The 22,526-nt window shown below is 36.5% G+C and overlaps 1 protein-coding gene across 10 annotated transcripts in view; it reads right to left on the reverse strand.

The window, feature by feature from the left end:
* BLTP1 (bridge-like lipid transfer protein family member 1) overlaps positions 1–22,526 on the reverse strand; it is a 211,177-nt gene that overhangs the window by 134,276 nt on the left and 54,375 nt on the right. For all 10 annotated transcript variants that reach the window (XR_016035322.1, XM_055405582.2, XM_055405581.2 and 7 more), the window contains exons 14-22: positions 22,380–22,471; positions 20,579–20,696; positions 9,932–10,087; positions 9,585–9,682; positions 7,349–7,527; positions 7,077–7,183; positions 5,869–6,074; positions 3,164–3,391; positions 2,233–2,370 (exon numbers count right to left, since the gene is read on the reverse strand). Coding sequence is in view for 9 of the 10 variants with exons in the window: in XM_055405582.2 (XP_055261557.2) it covers positions 2,233–2,370; positions 3,164–3,391; positions 5,869–6,074; positions 7,077–7,183; positions 7,349–7,527; positions 9,585–9,682; positions 9,932–10,087; positions 20,579–20,696; positions 22,380–22,471 (1,322 nt within the window). In the remaining variant the exon portion in view is untranslated. The remainder of the gene's footprint in view (positions 1–2,232; positions 2,371–3,163; positions 3,392–5,868; positions 6,075–7,076; positions 7,184–7,348; positions 7,528–9,584; positions 9,683–9,931; positions 10,088–20,578; positions 20,697–22,379; positions 22,472–22,526) is intronic.

Here is a 22,526-nt window from a genome sequence, read left to right on the forward strand (position 1 = left end):
AGATCCTTAGCCTTGAAGCTGTGCACTAAGACAAATGTTACCAGAAATAAGAAGCTACAGATGAGTGACCCAGAACTGAGTCTTGAGGGTAGTCACAGTGTGAAGCTTCCCAACATGAGAGTATTAGTATAGAGACAAAAAAAAAAGTCATTTCTTAGAAATGCTAGCACTACAAAATGTTAGCAAATTAAGAAGATAAGCAAATTCCTAGAGATATGTATAAACTATGCTTGTCTTCAGCATGAATTATAAAGCGTTTGCATCTGGGAAACAAAATGTCACTAATATCAATACTTCTATTACTGCCTTGACATCTCTACTCCACGAATTCTTCTTCTTATCACCATATAAATCACACTTTACACTTCTGTCTCTGTACAAGTATGCCAATAATTGTGCAATTAGGGGTAATATGGACCCTCATAATAAACTCAATAAGACATTTTTTTATAACCAGCAAAGTCGTTTGAGAATGCAGTGATTAAGATAAAAGTTGAAGTATCATCAGGTACTCAAAAAATCAGAGCTACTCTCCTAAGATTCTCAGAAATCAGCCTTTCTAAGAGGATATTTCCCTATTACCTTTATTAATTTCCTCAAGAGGTTTGAAAAAAAGGAGATGGGCTTCTTCTCTATACATTTGCCTCTCAAAAAAAAAAAAAAAAAAACCAATCCTAATGACCCATTAATTACAGAAAGAAGGACCAGAGTTATTTTTAAGGTTTCACATGACAAGTTAAAATGAAAGTGTTACACAAGTGAGAGCTTTGTGAAGACAGACTAGTTCTGCATGTTAATTGTGGTAGCAGTTACACAAATCTACCCATGATGAAATATCATAGAACTATGCATACATATTGTACAAATGTCAATCTCCTGGTTTTGAAATTTTACCATAATTATGTATGAGGTCAATATGGAGGAAACACAGAAATTCTCTGTACTATCTCTGTAACCTTCTGTAAATGTATAATTTCTTGAAATAAAAGTTTTTTAAAAAGAAACACATTCTGTGGCAAAAACTAGTATACATTAAGTGTTAAGTTTTAGCTACTACACTAAAATAATACAGTTTTATAGAACCCAGGTATCCCACATTATAGGCAGCTTCTTTACTAGCTGAGCCACCAGGGAAGCCCACTATGGCAGAAGAGTGCAAAGGAATATGCTCTTTTATATAAGATGGTCAGTTACTTCACAGAATCCATGGTGAATTATCATTTGTTGATGATTCACTGTCAGATTCATCACCCTGTCTATAATTTTATTTTGTCTTACATTAAAATCCATCACAGCTCTAAAGCACACTGCTTGACTAAAAGTAGGAAAGAGACTTAAAGAAGGGGAAGATGCCAAAAAAAAGTCATTGGCATTAAAAAAAGAATAATAAAGTGATAATGTACCCAGGAATGTAAAAATATTCCCATTTGATGAATGTCGCAAGTTCTCTTCCAAAAGAGCCTTATCTTGAAGGTATTAACAAAGTACCTTTTAAGTATGTTGGATAAAAAGAATTAATCAGTGTTCATGTAGATATGCATGTTTTCAAGATTTATGGTTCAGTTCAGTTCAGTCACTCAGTCATGTCCAACTCTTTGTGACCCCATGAACTGCAGCATGCCAGGTCTCCCTATCCATCACCAACATTTATGGTTTATGGTACTGGTTAATATTAACACTTGGACTTCCTTTGGTTGCTCAGATGGTAAAGAATCTGCCTGCAATGCAGGAGACCTGGGTTCGATCCCTGGGTCTCCTGGAGAAGATCTCCTGGAGAAGGAAATGGCAACCCACTCCGGTATCCTTGCCTGGGAAATCCCATGGACAGAGGAGCCTGGCGGGCTACAGTCCATGGTGTTGCAAAGAGTCAGGCACGACTGAGCGATTAACATACAATATTAATACTTAGGTTGTGATTTTCAACAGAATCTACCAACGTTCTATACAATTAGTTTTACCCTTTCATAAACATATGAGAAAGTCAGAAAGTATTTCTTACAATTTCTAAAAACAATAGATATATAATTGTTTGGGATCACATAAATAAGGAACAGCAGGGGAAAAAAAGAAAAGCTAAAATTCTTGAAACAATTCACACAATGCAAAAACTGCTTAGTACAGTTAAACTGAAGGTCCCCAATTTAAAAAGCTATACAGTTAACACATTGTTTTCACCCCATAAATAGTAACAATAAATTTCTGAGTCTCTACCACAACTCACTTTCACATTACCTGATAGTTATCACTGACAAACACATTCAGGGGTGACAGGACAAGTTGCAGCATGGTCTCCCTAAATCCTTTTTTCATCTCAAAACATAGTCTTTCCAAAAAAGCTGTAGGGCACTCAGGACCATCAGTAGTTCCATGCTAAAGTCAAGCAAATACCACAATCAGTATACAGAAAAATTGAAGACCAAGGAAGTATAGAAAAATAAAAATTACACTTATACAATTAAAAAATTTTGATTTTTTTCAAAAGGAAGAATGGTACTTACTGACAAAAATAACTATTCTGTATGCCAGAAAAAGACCTTAGGTTAACTAAGCACCAGAGCTGATTTCTCTCCTGTGCGACCCTAGGTACATAATATGGACCCAATATGCAGCACAATGCTCCAGGGGCCACTCTCTCCCCATCTGGCCTGACTCAATGGCCATGGGTTCTTTGGGCAATATAATCTCATTTTCAAGTCAGCCCCAACAGGCCCAAGGGTCATCTTTAGAGTAAACCAGGATACAATGGAGAATCCAAACCTGTGACACAATTCAACCTTCAGGGTCAAGCCTGAATCATGATTTTGAATAGTTCCACCAAAAGGTCCCAAACTGGTCCAGAGTCAGAGATAAAGACTAAGTGTAAAGTCCTACGATATCCATCAGGCTAACTGTAAATCTAGCAATTCAACAACATGGTAAAATATTCTAAAGTTATACAGAACAGCAAAGAAGGCGCTAAAGTGAAAGAAGAAAAATAGGAAAATTGTCAATGATCAAGTGATTATGAAGAAAATAATACACTAGCTTTATAAAATTAGAAGGATAAATATAGAATAGTTTTGAATCTGAATTATTTTATGTAAGTAAGTGCACACACTACATCACTTCCTATGTTAGGTGGATTTCATAATAGACTCAATTGTTTTGATATGCAAACACTTACAACAGGAAGACGTCCATGAACTTTGTACAAATTAACAAGTACAGTAATATCCCAAGGACGCAAGGTAAGTGGATGAATTGCCTTTGCTGAACTTTCATTTTCTTTTTTGTCATTTTCCATCCCAACAGCAGTCCATCCAGAACTGGATGATGTTGACAGGGACAGAACTGGACTTGAAATAACCTCTTCAAAATCCATGTACATGTCATCTTCCCCAAAGTAGTTTTCCTATAAATATTAAGAATAAGTTGGTATCAAAAGAGATGTGCAACAATAATGTTTCACCTTAGAGCCTGAAATTTGTAAACTAAGCATTTCCTTAGCCTATTTTAGAGTATTAGTCTATTTCCTAAAATGAAAACAAGACATCCAAAAAGCTTTCAAGTTCTAACTCTGATACTAAATAAAACATAAGTTAAAACTAAACAGAAAAAAAAGTAATAGAGACATTTAAGATAGGTAACAACTCCATGTCAGCATGACACTAAGGCAAAAACAAAAAACAGCTACGTGCTATATATTCTTAATAAATGGAAGAAGAGAGTTCACTGGATTATAAATTATTTTATAAAATGTGTCAAAACTTAAAAATGTTTAATTTGTTTCAGTAGATATTTCATACAAGTTCTGAATTAATATGATGATTGTAAGTACTAATATTTAGTGTAATAAATTTTTGACATGAATAAAAAGTTGTTATAAAATCTGTAATGCAGAGTCTGCATCAAAACATAATAAACTACTAACATAGGTAACATAGAATTTACAAAGAAATTTAAAGTAAAGGCATATCTTTCTCTCCCTATGCTCTTTGTTCTTATTTTTGTTTATTTAATTACTACTATGGAATTTTTTAGTTAAAACAACTGAGGTTCAATATACATGTGGTAATGAAGTCCCAATACTTCTCTAGTAGTATTCAAAACTGATATTGTATCAATACAACCACCTACACCTGATAACTAAATCGTTGCTTATATTTAAATTAAAATAAAATTCAGTCTCTTCAATTTTAGATCCTTTATAGATATTCACATGTAATGCCAAGAAAATAAGATACTGAGAGAAATATTTGTCGAATATTTTAGGCCACAAAATGGTCATGAGAGAAAAAAATCTGTGTTTGTGTGTGTTTCCTCCCTTTGAATCTGAAGAATTACTCCTTTATTCCTTCGAGAATCTCTAAAACCTTAGGGAAAGAAAAGGCAAAAAGAAACCATAGGTTTCCGAAAGTATTAAACACATTTTCCCTTGCATCTTTTACCTTAAATTGCATCATCTGATGCTCTACAACAGAATATAGGAAATCAAATATTGAGACTTTAAAAAATTTCAAAATTTATTCAGCTAGCACTTCTTTTAGAGAGCCTTTGTTAATCAACCTTGAGTGTCCATCCCAGGCCAACCCTGATCATCCTAGACCTTTTCCAGAATTAAATTTTCCTATTACTGTACATTCGGAGAAGGCAATGGCAAGCCACTCCAGTACTCTTGCCTAGAAAATCTCATGGATGGAGGAGCCTGGTAGGCTGCAGTCCGTGGGGTCGCTAGGGGTCGGACACGACTGAGCGACTTTACTTTCACTTTTCACTTTCACACATTGGAGAAGGAAATGGCAACCCACTCCAGTGTTCTTGCCTGGAGAATCCCAGGGACGGGGGAGCCTGGTGGGCTTCCGTCTATGGGGTCACACAGAGTCGGACATGACTGAAGTGACTTAGCAGCATTACTGTACATTAAAGGATTCCTTGTTAGTTAAGCCTTCAATATCCAAACCTCTGCAATTGTGAAACTACAAAAGGAAGCAAATAAGTAAGCACTGATTAAGTCAGATTCACACAAACACCCATGCCACAACTAACTCTACTGCTCATGACTGGTAAAATTTGGTCAATTTGTCTCTCTTTGATTATCAAGTATAGCAGATATCCAAGAGTACAATGAAAATCTAAAGCAAAGTGAATTTGAAAAATCCTGGAAAAATGAAAAATTTCATGAAGTAGCTGAATGTGATTCTTAAAATAGTTTCCCTCCATAAACATGCTACAGACAACAACCCTAAAGTACTGTTTTACTATACAATCATATTATAACATTTCACAGGAAAATTATCAAAATGAATCAACACTTGATTTGGTCTTTGCTCAAAGAAGCAGTGCATATTTCTTCAGAGCCTAAATTTGTCCTACGCTGAAATGAATTCATTTTCACATATTTGCTTCAATTTTCAAGATAGAGCTCCAAATAACTCTTTGCTTACTATTTACCATGAAGTAAAATTTCTGGTTTTTAATGAACTCACTTGAAGTAGCCTTTTCCTGGTACAGATATCCTCAGATAACAAAGTTCTTTTATACTTCTGCTGCCACATTAATTACAATGTATTAAAATGGTCCATGTACATATCTATCCTGTATAATTCTCTAGCCTATCTTCTTAGCAACAGATGCTATATCATTTTTCTTAGCACAAAATTCCTAGAATACACTAACTTCTCAAAAAAATGCTAAACTGACGAGTTTTTAACACGATTTTTAACAAATAATTTTATAATTGAGCCTAACACCACAAGTTCAGTCAATGCATAATATATCCTAAATGCTTTAAATCATAAAACTGGCCATTTCAAATGGTCTCAGTATCAATTAGATGGTTAACTGCTTTTCCTACATTTAAAAATATGGACTTTCTTTTAAAAATCTTACCTTAATACACAGAAAGGCATTTAACAGAGGTCCATAGAGAGTTATCTGAGAATCTGGAGAAAGTTCCATTTCTACATGAAGTTTATCTGGTGGAAGTTCTGAGGGATCAATAGGAGGACGTGAAGAAGTAGAGGGAGAAGAAACAACTCTGTCTGTTTTCTGAGATGGCCTTAACACAGATAGCATTGTTTCTTCCATTTCCGACACTGGAATAAATTGAGGGGAAAAAAAGAATAATGTTTGAGTGGAAAGGAGGAAAAGGATCTCTTAAAAGTTCTTCAAGGAACTACTCACTAAAAAATTCTGTTTTGTAAACATGAAAGCAACTAACACTAATAAAATGTCTCCAGTATATAATGAAAACAAAACTAAAAGACTAATAATTAGAAATGCAATAAAGAATAGACTTCATTGAAATACATATAAAAATACACAAATCCAGAAAGAGCTCCAAATAAGTCTTTGCTTATTATTATTACTATTATAAAGAATCAATAAAAAGTTTTCATTAACAAAGGCAATATTCTTGTCAAGTTCTGGCAATATACAGTAAAGCTGGGTCAGAACTAGGCTCTAACTATACTTGGACATTAAACTATAAAGTTATTTTCACATAAACAGCTATACAAATGCACTGTGGCATTATCAAGATCTATATATAAGAAAGTTCCAAAAACTATTCTTTAATACTTAACTCACTGGAAAAATACAAAGAAAATATTTTCACTAGACTCTAATTCCACTTTGAACCCAAATAAAGCCGCACTTAAGCCTCAGGGAAACTATAAATAATATGACAGCTGTCAAAATGCATTAAAGAAACTAACATTTTACAAAATCAAGCACTCTAAATCTATAGATGTACATATACCTGATTTCATACTCCAGCTCTGCCCACCAGACCTTGAGAAAATTATTCCTTTCTCTGAGCATATTTCCTCAACTCTACAATGACAATTATATTATAATATCTATTTCACAGAGTTGCTTTAAGGATTAAATGAGATAAAGGAAACCAAGGAACAGCTTGGCCTAGTAATTGATAGCAAATGCCCAAAGAAAGTTATACCAAAAATCTTAGAAGACCTGAAATGCATAATTATGTCAAAAGAATAGATGCATTTCCAAAAAGTTTTAATTTCTTCTTTGAATCCTTGATGTTTATAAGTTTTGATATTTTAAGATACTGATTATACAGAAATACTTACATGACTGTTTCAGCTGTTCATCTGCTTTTTGTGGATAAATTGGATGCCATGTATAATCAATTGTAAGCATGACACTTGGGACAGTCCAGCATTCAACCCAACCAGCCCTTTGAAGAGTAAAAAATAATTTCTAGTCAGGTACTTCTTCCTTTAATTATATTTAGACACCAGTTACATATAAACAAATTTTACTATTATTCTCTGAAAGGACTGAAAGCATAATTTCTCCACATTAACACAAAATACTTAAATCGCTAATATTAAATACTTACTTTTCTTGAGTAATGTTCCGCCATTTTGGTTTAACTGTTTTCTGGCCACTTTGACATTCAGCAGGAATACCAGTATCATGAGTCATTTTATTGGGGTGGCAATTCTTTACCAGCATAAATAATGAGTATTTACTAGGGTGGCAATCTGGTAGAAACAAATGAAGGTCAACATCTTCACCCTAAAAAACAATTTATAATAACCCAAAGTAATAAAACAGGTACAGAAGTTTGTTAGAATACTATTTATAAGCAAGTCTATCTATAATACGCTTGAGAATAAATTCAATAAAAAATAAATCTGAAATTTACACTGAATAGTCAGGTAAGTAATTAGAATAAGATTTTACATTATCTGAAATTCTGCTTAGAAAGTCAAGAAAAAAATTAGGGAAACAAACTGCAAAATTTTTAGAGAACAGTAAGAAGGTTTCCTTGGATATTTCACATATAATTCAGTTGAAAAAACAAAAACTAAAATTATCTAATATAAGCTCAGATGGAATACGTTCAGTATTTTCATTACTTTTAAAAATATGATTGTCTATATTCAGGCTTGGTTCCTCAACTGGCTTTTAAGAATTATATCAAAGGATCTTCACTGAGTTTCACTTTTTCCCCTTACAGGTGCCCTAATCTTAACAGGCACCACAGTAAGCTTTACTGCCTGGGTCCAAATTTCAACTTAGCCACTCACTAGCTGACAAGTTACATAAACTTGCCTCCTCAGTTTCCTATTCCACAAATGTACATAACAACTACTTTAAGAAGGTTGTTCTGAGAATTAAATGAGTTACTATACATAAAGCAATTGGAATAGTACCTAGCACTAAGAAGATGTTAAAAAGTGCTGGCTGCTCATACTATTGTTTTTATTTTTTACCACCATAACCTCCATCAATACTACAACTACTATTGGTTGTATATACCTTAAAATTAGATGTACCATGAATTTTGAACTCCTAAGAGCTGGCTTTTGGATAAAAGGAATAAGGGTCCTTGCGTTTATTCCCTGAATTCAAGGGTACAATTAGAAATGAAATACTGATGATCTTTGAATAATACAGGTGTGAATGCACAAGTCCACTTACACGTGGATTTTTTTTCAGTGGTAAATACTACATTACTATATGATCTGCAGTTGGTTGAATCTGCAGATCCTGAACCTTGGATACAGAGGAACCAAGGATATAGAGGATCTAAGGAGAACCAACTCTAAGTTGCACATGAAGTTTTTGATGTCAGGGAGAGTCAGCACCCCAATCCTCAGACTGTTCAAGGGTCAACTGCACAAAAAATGTAAAATCTACCTCACAGACTCAGTAAAACATTAGAGCTACAATAAATTCTTAAGAGAAAATAAAGATTAGTCACAGAGGTTAGAAATGAGCCCTAACAAAATAATTGACTCAAGGAATTTTTTTTCATCAGCCAACTCTTTTAACTGAAGTTGCATAGTTACATACAATATTATTCAATATACTTATTTTAGTTGCATAACACAGTGATTCAATGTTTTTATGGATTACACATTATACAAAGTTCTGACAAGATATTGATTATATTCCCTGTGCTCTACATTATATCTCTGTGACCTATTTATTTTATAACTGGTAATTTATACCTTTTAATCTCCTTCACCTATTTCACCCCCTCCCTTCTAGTAACCACTAGTTTGTTTTTTGTATATGAGAGTCTATTTCTGTTTTATTTATTCATTTTGTTCTTTAGATTCCAAATATAAGTGAAAACATACAGTATTTGTCTTTCTCTGTCTGACTTATTTCACTAAGCATAATACCTATTCTAGGTCATCTGTCACAAATGGCAAGATCTCATTCTTTTTTAAGGCTGAATAATACTTCAATGCGTATATATACCACATTTTCTTCATCCACATTCATTCATCTGTCAATGGGCACTAAGGCTGCTTCCATATCCTGGTTACTGTAAATAATGCTGCCATGAATACTGGAGTACACATATGTTTTCAAATTACTGTCCAACTTCTTAGGGGAACGTAGGAAATTTATAGGAATGGCAGAATATTGCAATTAACTACCAAAAAAAAAAAAAAAACAGGAGCAATTCTGTGACACTAAAGTTAGTGAACAGAGGAAGAAAGCCAAAATACTGCAGGCTGGCAACAGAATGGGCAGGAGAGACTAAAGATAACCACCAGGAAATCAAACCTATTAATAAACCTTGTGGAACAAACAATGCATCCAATTATACGTACTTTTAAAGAGAACTTGGTATTACATGTAGCTGGAACAAAGTCCGTAAAAGGCAAAGAAAAATCAATGTTTAATGTTTCCCCACAGGCTGCCAGGTACACTGCAAAAAAAGAGAAAAAGAAATTTAATTTTAAAAAAAATTAAATAAAAACTGCCTTAAATACATACCTAAATAAAATTAAACTTAACTGATTAGTTCGGTATGAATTCTGAAATAGTTCTCTGAGAGTCTCACAAGACAATGCAAAAAAGGTCAATTCTAGTATCTATTAAAACTACAAAATCAACACCGATTTTCTTTATTTGTCTTAATGAACAGAATTTAACCTAGTTTTTTAAAAGCACCTACCATTTTCCTGTTGTTTAGTGGAACAGTCAATCCAGTTGTGCTGATTAGCTGCCCAAATCATTTCAAATTGATGAAACATGATTTTAAAATTCCATGTATAGGGAACAAATGAAAAAATGTCTGGTGCACTATCACTTGACCAGTCTTGAATTAAATCTAAAATTATTGGGGTAGAAGACAAAATGTACAATTAATTGAAATTAAGAAAACAAAATAAAAATATTCTAACATCAAAAATGATGTTTTAAATTGTAACTAAAAAGAATTTTTATACAAAAATATTAAAAGGTGATTAAGATGGAGCTAAATTAAGATTGCAGGAGAATCACCAACAACCTCATATATGCAGATAATACCTCTTTAATGACAGAAAGTGAAGAGGAACTAAACAGCCTCTTGATGAAGGTGAGAGAGGAGAGTGAAAAAGCTGGCTCAAAAACTCAACATTCAAAAAACTAAGATCATGGCGAACAGATGGGGAAAATGTGGAAACAGTTTCAGATTTCATTTTCTTGGGCTCCAAAATCAATGCAGATGGTGACTGCAGCCATTAAACTAAAAAACACTTGCTCCTTTGAAGAATAGCTCTGACAAACGTAGACAGTGTATTATAAAGCAGAGACATTAATTTGCTGACAAAGGTCAGTATAGTCAAAGCTATGGTTTTTCCAGTAGTCATGTACAGATGTGAGAGTTGAACCATAAAGAAGGCTGAGTGCCAAAGAATTGACACTTTTGAACTGTGGTGTTGGAGAAGACTCTTGAGAGTCCCCTGGACAGCAAGGAGATCAAGCCAGTCAATCCTAAAGGAAATTCATCCTGAATATTCATTGGAAGGTTTAATGCTGAAACTGAAGCTCCAATACTTTGACAACTTGATGCGAAGAGCTGACTCATTGGAAAAGACCCTGATGCTGGGAAAGACTGAGGGCAAGAGGAGGAGGAGGCGACAGAGAATGAGATGGCTGGATGGCATCACCGACTCGATGGACATGAGTTTGAGTGAACTGCGGGAGCTGGTGATGGACAGGGAGACCTGACGTGCTGTGATTCATGGGGTCTCAAAGAGTCAGTCACGACTGAGCGACCGAACTGAACAAAGAATTTAATGATAGTTCATTAAATAGATCTGCAAAGATTTATTTAACCATTTACTGTACTTGGATATTTAGTCTTTCTTCAAACTTTTGTTGTAGATAATGTTATTGCATATATTTCCATACAAGATATTCTACATATTCAGAATTATTTTGTCAGGATAGGTTTCAAAAGTAGATTTGCTACGTCAAAGTTTATGAATTTTTTTAAGGCTATTATAAATCACAAGGACTCCCCAGCTGGCTCAGTGGTATAGAATCTACCTGCCAATGCAGAAGATTCAGGAGACACAGGTTCGATTCCTGGGTCAGGAAGATCCCCTAGAGAAGGAAATGTCAACCCACTCCCGCATTCTTTCCTGGGAAATCCTGTGGACAGAGGCGCCTGGAGAGCTACAGTCCACAGGGTCGCAAACAGTTGAACACGACTAAGTGCCTAAGCAACAATAAATCACAAACTGCTTTCCAAAAGTAGTAGATCAATTTATGTTATTAAAAATGTATGGTCAACTATTTCACTGTACCTGTTCCTGCATTATATTTCTTTCAACCTCTCTATTTTTATGTTTTTGATGGCAGCTGGGGTGCTGCAGCTTGATAACTGAAAAATGATATCTGTTTAACTGAATTTTTTAATTACAAGTAGGGCTGAACATTTTTTCATGCAACTTTATTCACAAAACAAATATCTACAGAATGTCTACTGTGTGCACACTCTGTTCTAGACCCTGGGAATACAATGTGAGCAAAACAAAGTCTTGGCCTTAGAATTACAGTCAATCAGCTTTATTGACTGCTGATTTACTGTACTGCTGCTTCAGATGGTTTAATTGTTGCTCTTCAAAATTGTGTTCATATACTTTGTCTGCATATCCTTTCATACTTAAATATTTTTTTAATCCCAACAGGCAAAAGCTCTTTATACTATATAAAGATGTTAGCCCTATTCTATCACAGTTCTTTTCCTTCTGGCATTCACATCATTTGCATGCATTGTATACTCACAGGAATCACATTCTTCAATAAATCATATCCTCCTAAAGGGGTCAAGCTCATCTGTGTACAGTCATTACATAATACAGTGCTACAAAATCAGAACTTGTTGTATTTGATAGAAAGAAGCAAGTACCATTGTTATAACACAAACTCTTGACAACCAGATAGTCCTGGGTTTATATTCTGGCTTATCATTTTACTAGTTATATAATATTGAACAAATGACTAAAATTCTATTGGTCTTCTCTCTTACAAAATGGGGAAAACTGCACAGACTTATTGTGCGAATTTAGGGGATAATAAGTGAACTTTTAGCACAGAAAATGTTACAACACAGCACATGAATGGTTCAGTTCAGTCGCTCAGTCGTGTCCGACTCTCTGCGACCCCATGAATCACAGCACACCAGGCCTCGCTGTCCATCACCAAACCCTGGAGTTCACTCAAACTCATGTCCATCGAGTCGGTGATGCCATCCAGCCATCTCATTCTCTGTCGTCCCCTTCTCCTCCCGCCCCCAATCCCTCCCAGCATCAGAGTCTTTTCCAGTGAGTCAACTCATCGCATGAGGTGACCAAAGTATTGGAGTTTCAGCTTTAGCATCAGTCCTTCCAATGAACACCCAGGATTGATCTCCTTTAGAAGGGACTGGTTGGATCTCCCTGCAGTCCAAGGGACTCTCAAGAGTCTTCTCCAGCACCACAGTTCAAAAGCATCAATTCTTCGGCGATCAGCTTTCCTCACAGTCCAATTCTCACATCCATACATGACCACGGGAAAAACCATAGCCTTGACTAGACGGACCTTGGTTGGCAAAGTAATGTCTCTGCTTTGTAATATACTATCTAGGTTGGTCATAACTTTCCTTCCAAGGAGTAAGCGTCTTTTAATTTCATGGCTGCAATCAGCATCCGCAGTGATTTTGGAGCCCAAAAAAATAAAGTCTGACACTGTTTCCACTGTTTCCCCATCTATTTCCCATGAAGTGATGGGACCAGATGCCATGATCTTTGTTTTCTGAATGTTGAGTTTCAAGCCAACCTTTTACTCTCCTCTTTCACTTTCATCAAGAGGCTTTTGAGTTCCTCTTCACTTTCTGCCATAAGGCTGGTGTCACCTGCATATCTGAGGTTATTGATATTTCTCCCAGCAATCTTGATTCCAGCTCGTGCTTCTTCCAGCCCAGCATTCCTCATGATGTACTCTGCATATAAGTTAAATAAGCAGGGTGACAATACACAACCTTGACGTACTCTTTTCCTATGTGGAACCAGTCTGTTGTTCCATGTACAGATTTAAGGGACTAGATCTGATAGATAGAGTGCCTGATGAACTCTGGACGGAGGTTCGTGACACTGTACAGGAGACAGGGACCAAGACCATCCCCACGGAAAAGAAATCCAAAAAAGCAAAATGGCTGTCTGAGGAGGCCTTACAAATAGCTGTGAAAAGAAGAGAAGCAAAAAGCAAAGGAAAAAAGGAAAGATATAAGCATCTGAATGCAGAGTTCCAAAGAATAGCAAGGAGAGATAAGAAAATCTTCCTCAGTGATCAATGCAAAGAAATAGAGGAAAACAACAGAATAGGAAAAACAAGAGATCTCTTCAAGAAAATTACAGATTCCAAGAGAACTTTTCATGCAAAGATGGGCTCGATAAAGGACAGAAATGGTATGGACCTAACAGAAGCAGAAGATATTAAGAAGAGGTGGCAAGAATACACAGAAGAACTGTACAAAAAAAAATCTTCACATGAATGGTAGCACTTATTAAAGATATCCTAAGAAAAATAATAGGCAAAAATAATTACATATTTAAAGTCATTTTCCTTGAATTTTAGAGGATCTCTTTAAAGGAGAAATATTAGATTCAGTAAAGAAATCAGAAGTCAAATATCATATGAACTCATTTTAAAAATAACTGCAATGTACAGAAACTTGTACACATATATTAAATCCTCTCTTGGGAAAATGACAAAATAATTTAATATCAAGGTTCAATGAAAATTGATATTAATAAGATGCAGAGTTTTACTATATCAGCAATAAAAGGCATATGTCCAATTAACCTATTCTGAAACTAGAGAAAGGAAAATTCCACTTAATTTTACTTTATTTTAAATACATTTTTATTTCTTTTATAGCAAGCAATCCCAGTAGTTCATCATATCTTACAGTATCTATGCTTACTTCTAAAACTTTATTTCTACATACCATCGTACCTAAGTATCCTGACTGCATCACCACTAGCTTTAATACAATGGTCAGCACTCAGGAGGTACCCAAACGTCATCTCTGGGATTAACCAATACACAATACAAAATTTATCACACATCAAGTTGTTTTTCCTCATGTTTTCCCCTCATAAACATGCTTGGTTCTGCACTTTTACTCAAATTATTCATCCCTTCTAAAATAAACACACTCTTTGGTAATCTCTTTGTTAAGGAAAATGCTAACCATCTTTAACAATAGCATGATCATAGAGAGAACAAGGGTCTACAGTCAAAAAATTGTTCTTAAATGTCTCTCCCACTTACTGGCTTCGTGAGTCTGCCCAAGTTGTTGAATGTTTCTTCAACCTCCTTACCGTTAACTCAGGGATAACAGTAACAGCTGTCTCTTTTCAGAGTTGTGAAGGTCATACAAATGAATATGCTTTGGAATGTTTTATGAAAACACTATGCAAATTTTCATTAATGTTACTGAGTTCATTTACAAAGATCATTTCAGATCTTAATGCCCTTCCATACTTTCCCTAATTGCCTTCAGATCATGATGATTTCCTCTGTATTCACATCTTATATGTACTTGTTAGGGTCACAATTCATGCTTGTGTGATATACTTGAGATTGATAAAGAAATGCACATAAGCATTTCTTATGCTTAGCTGCACGCCTGTATTAAATGTGCTTAGTTGCTCAGTCACGTCTGACTCTTTGCAACCCTTTGGATTGTAGCTTGCCAGGCTCTTCTGTCCATGGGATTTTTCAGGCAAGAATACTGGAGTGGGTTGCCATTTCCTTCTCCAGGGGACCTTCCCGACCCAGGGATCGAACCTGCGTCTCCTGTCTCCTCTGCACTGCAGATGGATTCTTTAATTGCTGAGCCATCAGGGAAATCTAGACCACATCAGTTGGAGGTTAAATAGCAAGGGAGAGTTCTAGGGTGGACCTTGGACCACTGGAATGGTTTGATGTTAAACCATAAGGGCAGTGAAGCTGCTGTAGGAGGGTGAGAGGTGAAAATACAGGACAAGGTTAGATGTTAGACTGCAGGTCAAGGGCATGATCACAGTGGAAAGTTCCGAGGTTAGACCACACCAGAAGGGCTTGAGGTTAGACTACAGCAGAAAGCTGGAGAGTGGCTAGAGGTGAGACCCTAGATAGAGTGAAGCGGGTCACCCATGTAGAAGAGGGGGTGTCTGCAGGGGGAGGGCTGTGGTCAGGGGAGCAGTGGGAGGGTGCAAATACGTCATGGGGATGGATCCAGGCTGGGCTATAGGGAAGGGGCAGAGTCAGACAGTGAGAGGAAGGAAAGACATAAGTGTGGAGAACTGAGGGAGGCCAGGGAGATGGGGTGACAGATGCCGTAGAAGTCCCCTTTGCCCCTGGCTTTGAGCCTCCAGCCTGCCTTCTCCATGACCAACAGGAAACACACACTGCCCTCCATGCCCAGGAGGGGGCCTGCAGCCAAGACTCCCTTGCCTGAAGGTAAGCTTAGGCTCCAGAGCTCCCTCTGCCGATACCCTCCTAATTTTCCGCAGGTTGAGATCATGCTTTATATTTGTTTTGAATCATTATTCATAAGAGACTCTCAGCTTATAGTGGTTGAATTTATTTACTTGATGCTACTACTTAAAAGGCTGAAATATAATTGCTAGTGAAATAAACACAAATTCAAACAATCTACTAATCTAAGGAAACCAAAGTAATTTTATAGTTATTAGTCAATTTCTATTTTAACGTCTTACAAGTTTTTCAAGTATCTTATCTACAATTTCAATATATTCTGCAGTACAGTTTCCCCACCAGCTTAGACAACATCTTTACTGATAAATATTAAAAATTATGGTAACATTTTACAATATTATATTGGTTGGTTTTGCCATACCTTGACATGAATCCACCCCGGGTGTATATGAGTTCCCCCTTCTGAACCCCCCTCCCACCTCCCTCCCCTCCTTATCCTCCCTCTGGGTCATCCCCACATACCGGCACCGAGCATCCTGTATCATGCATTGACCCTGAACTGGCGATTCGTTTCACATATGATAATATACATGTTTCAATGCCATTCTCCCAAATCATCCCACCCTCACCCTCTCCCACAGAGTCCCAAAGACTGTTCTATTAAAAAAAATATATATATGGTAACAAAGTATTTTCACTAGGAATCTCAAAAACTATTTTCGATATGTATTTCTCTTTAAACCAAAACGTGCTTTTATTACCAGCTGGTTTTACCAAATAAATTTACCAGAAAAAGGAAGCTTTTTGATGCTTGATGCTTAATTATTGATAAGTCAAGCATACTAAAAATCAGTAAATATACAGAATGTTTGAAAAATTCAGCTAAACATGAACTAACAGGCAATTTGTTAACTACATTTGTTTCAAATATACATGGAATTTTTTTCAATGGTAACGGACCAAACTGTAAAACACGTCTCAACAAATATTGGGAATTGAAAAAAAAGTTGTGAAGTTGGTAATCTAAATGTTAGTCTGGGAAAAAAACTCATTTACAACTTACTTTATAATTAAGTTGTTAGGCCAGCAAAAGTCACTCAGTGTGTCTGACTCTTTGCAACCCCTCGGACTGTATATAGTCCATGGAATTCTCCAGGCCAGAATACTGAGGTAGATAGCCATTCTCTTCTCTGGGAATCTTCCAAACCCAGGGATTGAACCCAGGTCTCCCACGTTGAAGGTGGATATTTTACCAGCTGAGTCACCAAAGAAGCCCAAGAATACAGGAGTGGGTAGGCTATCCCCTCTCCAGCGAGATCTTCCCACCCAGGAATAAAACTGGGGTCTCCTGCGTTGCAGATGGATACTTTACCAGTTGAGCTACCAGAAAAGCTACACCCTATAAAATATCCATCAAGTGGTACTGGGATTGTAATACTATTATAATGTCGTGTTCTTCTCTTACAGTAAATGTAAGTCAATTTCACTATCGCCAGTAAAGACTTTACTTCTGTCTTTGTTTTGTATCTTTCATTCCTGAGGTGGCTCTATATTGTTTTTATCATGAAGTGATCTTTGTCTCACATTGAAATCGCTTATGAACAATATTAGCTCACTAATAACTAATGTGAGAATGGTTCTTGAGACATACAAATAGATAATTTATTTTCTGCAAAAATCTGTCAATAAAGAAATGTAAAACTGAGAAAAGAGAAAAGCAATTCAAACACTATGACCAAGTATGTTTTCTCTAAGATTAGACTAATATTACTCTGACAGTATCTTTTTTAAAGAATAAAAAAGTTTTTAAAGGACTCTAGAAAGGACTCTAGAAAGATTTCTTGGAGAAAGAAATGGCAACCCATTCCACTGTTCTTGCCTGGAGAATCCCAGGGACAGGGGTGCCTGGTGGGCTTCCATCTGTGGGGTCGCACAGAGTCGGACACGACTGAAGAGACTTAGCAGCAGCAGAAGAAAGATTTCTATGGGTTTCCTAGGTGGTGCAGTGGCAAATAATCCTCCTGCCAATGCAGGGGATGCAGGTTCGATCCCTGGGTTGGAAAGATCCCCTGGAGAGGAAATGGCAACCCACTCCAGTGTTCTTGCCTGGAAAATCCCATCAACAGAGTTGCCTGGTGGGTTACTAGTCCATGGGGTCGCAAAGAGTAAGACACTACTGAGCATGCACACAGCAGCAGAAAGATTTCAGAAGTAATATATCTAAATATTACTGTTGTTAAATCTGGGAAATGAGAACTTAAGCTTTGTACCTTTCTACATTTTAAAAATTTCTCCAAGTCAATTTTAGAAAAAAATAACTCAAAAAGTGAATTTCAACAGGTAGAAGGATCAAGGTTAGAGAAAGAAAATGATTTAAGAAAAACACAATTATAATTTAAGAAATGAGTACCTGTTTAATAAAATATTCAGTCTAAATGTAAGCACTACTACAAAATAAACTTTAAATCTTGAGAAATTTATACTTCTATCTAAGAGTTGGACTGTGAAGAAGGCTGACCGCCGAAGAATCGATGCTTTTGAACTGTGGTGTTGGAGAAGACTCTTGAGAGTCCCTTATACTGCAAGGAGATCCAACCAGTCCATTCTGGAGGAGATCAATCCTGGATGTTCATTGGAGGGACTGATGCTAAAGCTGAAACTGCAATACTTTGGCCACCTCATGCGACGAGTTGACTCACTGGAAAAGACTCTGATGCTGGGAAAGGTTGGGGGCGGGAGGAGAAGGGGACGACGGAGAATGAGATGGCTGGATGGCATCACGGACTCTGTGGACATGAGTTTGAGTGAACTCCGGGAGTTGGTGATGGACAGGGAGGCCTGGCGTGCTGTGATTCATGGGGTCGCGGAGAGTCGGACACGACTGAGCGACTGAACTGAACTGAACTGAACTGAACTATTCTTAGCATTACTAAAGTCTGAGATTGTGAAATCTGGAGGAAACACAATGTAAAGTATAACATGCTTGCAAATGTTGGGTTTTTTCTTTAAGTTTAAATAAATTAAATAATTTTTAATCTAAAAAATCTAAAAAAAAAGAAACTGGAATCTACTTTAAAGATAAGCAAAGTTAGAAATGACAAAATATTAAGTGAGAAGGAAAAGAAGTTATTTATATAAAAACAGATTCTTGACCAGACTATTGGGTTGGAATCCTAACCTGACCTAGTCAACCTAAACCTGGACAAAGTGCTTAACCACTCTGTAACTGACTACCCTCTTCTGTAAAATAATGATAATAAAATTGACCTCAGAGAGTTATTATAGGGGTTTAATGATTTAATATGTAAAACTGCTTAAAACAGAGACAGACACTAATACACACTAAGTTTTAGATTTTTTTTTTCCATAAACCTGAATTAATATTCACTGTCCAGCTTCACTGACAAAAGTTTAGCTTTCTGGGACTCTGTCAAAGTTTCTACTACTGAGACCTTGAAACCTGAATCCTGGAGAAGAATCATGTTCAGTTCAGTTCAGTCGCTCAGTCGTGTCCGACTCTTAGCGACCCCATGAACCACAGCACGCCAGGCCTCCCTGTCCATCACCAACTCCCGGAGTTCACTCAAACTCATGTCCATCGAGTCGGTGATGCCATCCAGCCACCTCATTCTCTGTCGTCCCCATCTCCTCCTACCCTCAATCGCTCCCAGCATCAGAGTCTTTTTCAGTGAGTCAACTCGTCGCATGAGGTGGCCAAAGTATTGCAGTTTCAGCTTTAGCATAAGTCCTTCCAATGAACACCCGGGATTGATTTCCTCTAGAATGGACTGGTTGGATCTCCTTGCAGTCCAAGGGACTCTCAAGAGTCTTCTCCAGCACCACAGTTCAAAAGCATCAAATCTTCGGCGATCAGCTTTCTTCACAGTCCAACTCTCACATCCATACATGACCACGGGAAAAACCATAGCCTTGACTAGACGGACCTTGGTTGGCAAAGTAATGTCTCTGCTTTTTAATATGCTATCTAGGCTGGTCATAAGAATCATGTAACTAGTCTCTATTTCATAGATAAAGAACTGAAACGTAAGCTAATTAAACAATTTGGCCCACATCATATTGCTAGTAAATAATGTCATGACAGGACTACCTATGCGTATCTTAATCACTGCTATACCCACAAATAAACAACTGGTGAGTGGACAAATAAATGCACAAATGTAGCAATCAAACAAATATCAGAAACTCTGGGGTAGCCACTGATCTTGGAAAAGCAGACTGATTCTGTTTGGTTAAACTTCTTACAGAAAGGCTAAAAAGATGCTTATTTTTATGTAATAATTTAAATTACTATAGTGATTAAACATTTATGTTACTCAGAGACTAAGACTACACATTCCCATAATCATAAAATGTAATAAGTAGCTATCATAACATGCTGCAAGAAATAAAAGAATTTTTCCAACTAACGATAGTATCAATTCAATTACACACATCAACAGAAATGAATACAAAAACATATTTGACTATGTGAATATATTGTCTGTGGATTACAATAATTAAAACAAAATAATAAATCCACTATGATGCCTAATTCATAAAGAGGAAAAAACCAATTCATTTCCCCATCTAACCCCCTCATTAGAGTGACACAAAAATGAATTCTTGCACTTCCTTCCAAGGTCAATTTTGGGTTCACATTTTCCTTCTATGGGTTAAAGGACAGCACAGAACATATATATATAAATTTTTCCTCTAATAATCTCGGCCCCAAAAGAAGTATAAAAGTAAAAAAGTATGAATTGTGCCATTAAGTCCCCATGTTGAATCTAAAAGCAAAACTTAATTAATATAAACAAATTCACTCTGATAAATCTCACTGTATTTTTACTTATTAGAAAATTACCTGTGAAGAAATTCTTCTGTGCAAAGATGAAGTGGTAGGTGGCTTTATAAACCTCTAATTCACACTGCCATGTCTGTGGCATGTTCCATATTCGGGGGTAGCTGGCATTGATGTGAAACTGCAAACCAAATGTTAAGCAAAATGTTAGACGTTAAAACGTGACATTTGTGAACAGCATTAGAAATGAACTCACACAATCTGTTAATTAAAACTTATTTTCCTACTGAGTTGAACAGAGGGTCCTATACAGATTTTCAAATTGCTGTGGCTAAAGGATGTGAGAGTTGGATTGTGAAGAAGGTTGATCGCCGAAGAATTGATGCTTTTGAACTGTGGTGCTGGAGAAGACTCTTGAGAGTCCCTTGGACTGCAAGGAGATCCAACCAGTCCATTCTAAAGGAGATCAGTCCTGGTGTTCATTGGAAGGACTGATGCTAAAGTCCAATACTTTGGCCACCTCATGTGACGAGTTGACTCACTGGAAAAGACTCTGATGCTGGAAGGATTGGGGGCGGGAGGAGAAGGGGACGACAGAGAATGAGATGGCTGGATGGCATCACTGACTCGATGGACATGAGTTTGAGTGAATTCCGGGAGTTGGTCATGGACGGGGAGGCCTGGCGTGTTGTGATTCATGGGGTCGCAAAGAGTCGGACACGACTGAGTGACTGAACTGAACTGAAAGGTCAGTATCCATGGTTATAGCCAGCTCATGAAATACTAGGCCACGATGTGGCCAAAAAAGTTTAAGAACAAATCAGGCTACAGTTTTGATACTGTAGCTAAACAAAGAGAGGAACCTCATTAATTCTTCTTTAAACTTAATCTGTTAATTGAGAGGCTCAGGGTAAAGGAGGGAAGAGTGCAAAGAACCCTGTCACACAGAAGTTTAGCCAGTGCCTCCCGGATTCTCATTTGACAGCACAGTAGTTATAAATCTGACATGGTGCTTTGTGATATATTTCACCTGCCAAGACTTGGCAATTCTCCAAAGGCAAGAGCTGCCTGACCAGGAATAGAATTATTGCACAGTACCATTTATCAGCAATAGCTCAGAAATTCATTAAAATGCTAAATATGTCAGTTTAACACATATTTATAGTATTCAATATATTCTTGAGTAACTGTAAAATTTTCCTCTTAATTTACATATATTGTGTAAATATGCTTGTTTAGATAAGCAATTAAGGACCTAATGATACCATCTAATACAAAACAATCCTCTCTGAATATTAGCTATTCCACACAGTAAATTTGGTTATTATTGTTATCCCTGACAAAAAAATAACAATCAGCTTGATTAATGAGTTACCAGCCTGAAATTTTTAATGAGTGTTTCCACATTAATTCTGTTTCTAACGTGGCACAATTTAGGGTATCAATAAAATTTTCTTCCTTGTACTTTATTCATCAAGTAAAATGGACAGTAAGTATTAAGCTTGAGAAAGAATCTGATGGGGCCAGGAAACATACAGTAAAAATTTATCTAATTATTTACAGCACGGGATAAAGTCTAGCCATACAATGAAGTTTAAAAACAATTTTGTAACAACTTCTCAAATTTTTAAAGGCCAAAAACCGATGTATTGCTGCCTTATATTCATTTCCCCTAAAAGAAGAGCAATAGGGAGAGGCCAAAAGGAATCCAAAGCATCGAGAATCTATCGTCTTCCCAAAAATATGGGCAAGAGCACCTGGTGGTTCCTGAATAAGAAGGCAAATCATCTGATGACTTGACCACTGAAAACCCCAAATTTGTATTTTATGGGTGTACACGTATCATCATATACGTTAGACTTACTGCTAACATTTCCGCTTCTAAAAGAGTCCGGTATTGCATGCTGGTAGTGGCGTCAACATGTAAGAGTTGTCCTTTAATCGTAGGGGTATAACCTAAAATAGGTGAAAACATAAAAAATAGATAATTAAAATTTTCGGAAACTGGAAA

This window comes from Moschus berezovskii, chromosome 19, assembly GCF_049115385.1.
Source record: "Moschus berezovskii isolate FMDL1 chromosome 19, NW_MosBer_1.0, whole genome shotgun sequence".
Taxonomy (NCBI): domain Eukaryota; kingdom Metazoa; phylum Chordata; class Mammalia; order Artiodactyla; family Moschidae; genus Moschus; species Moschus berezovskii.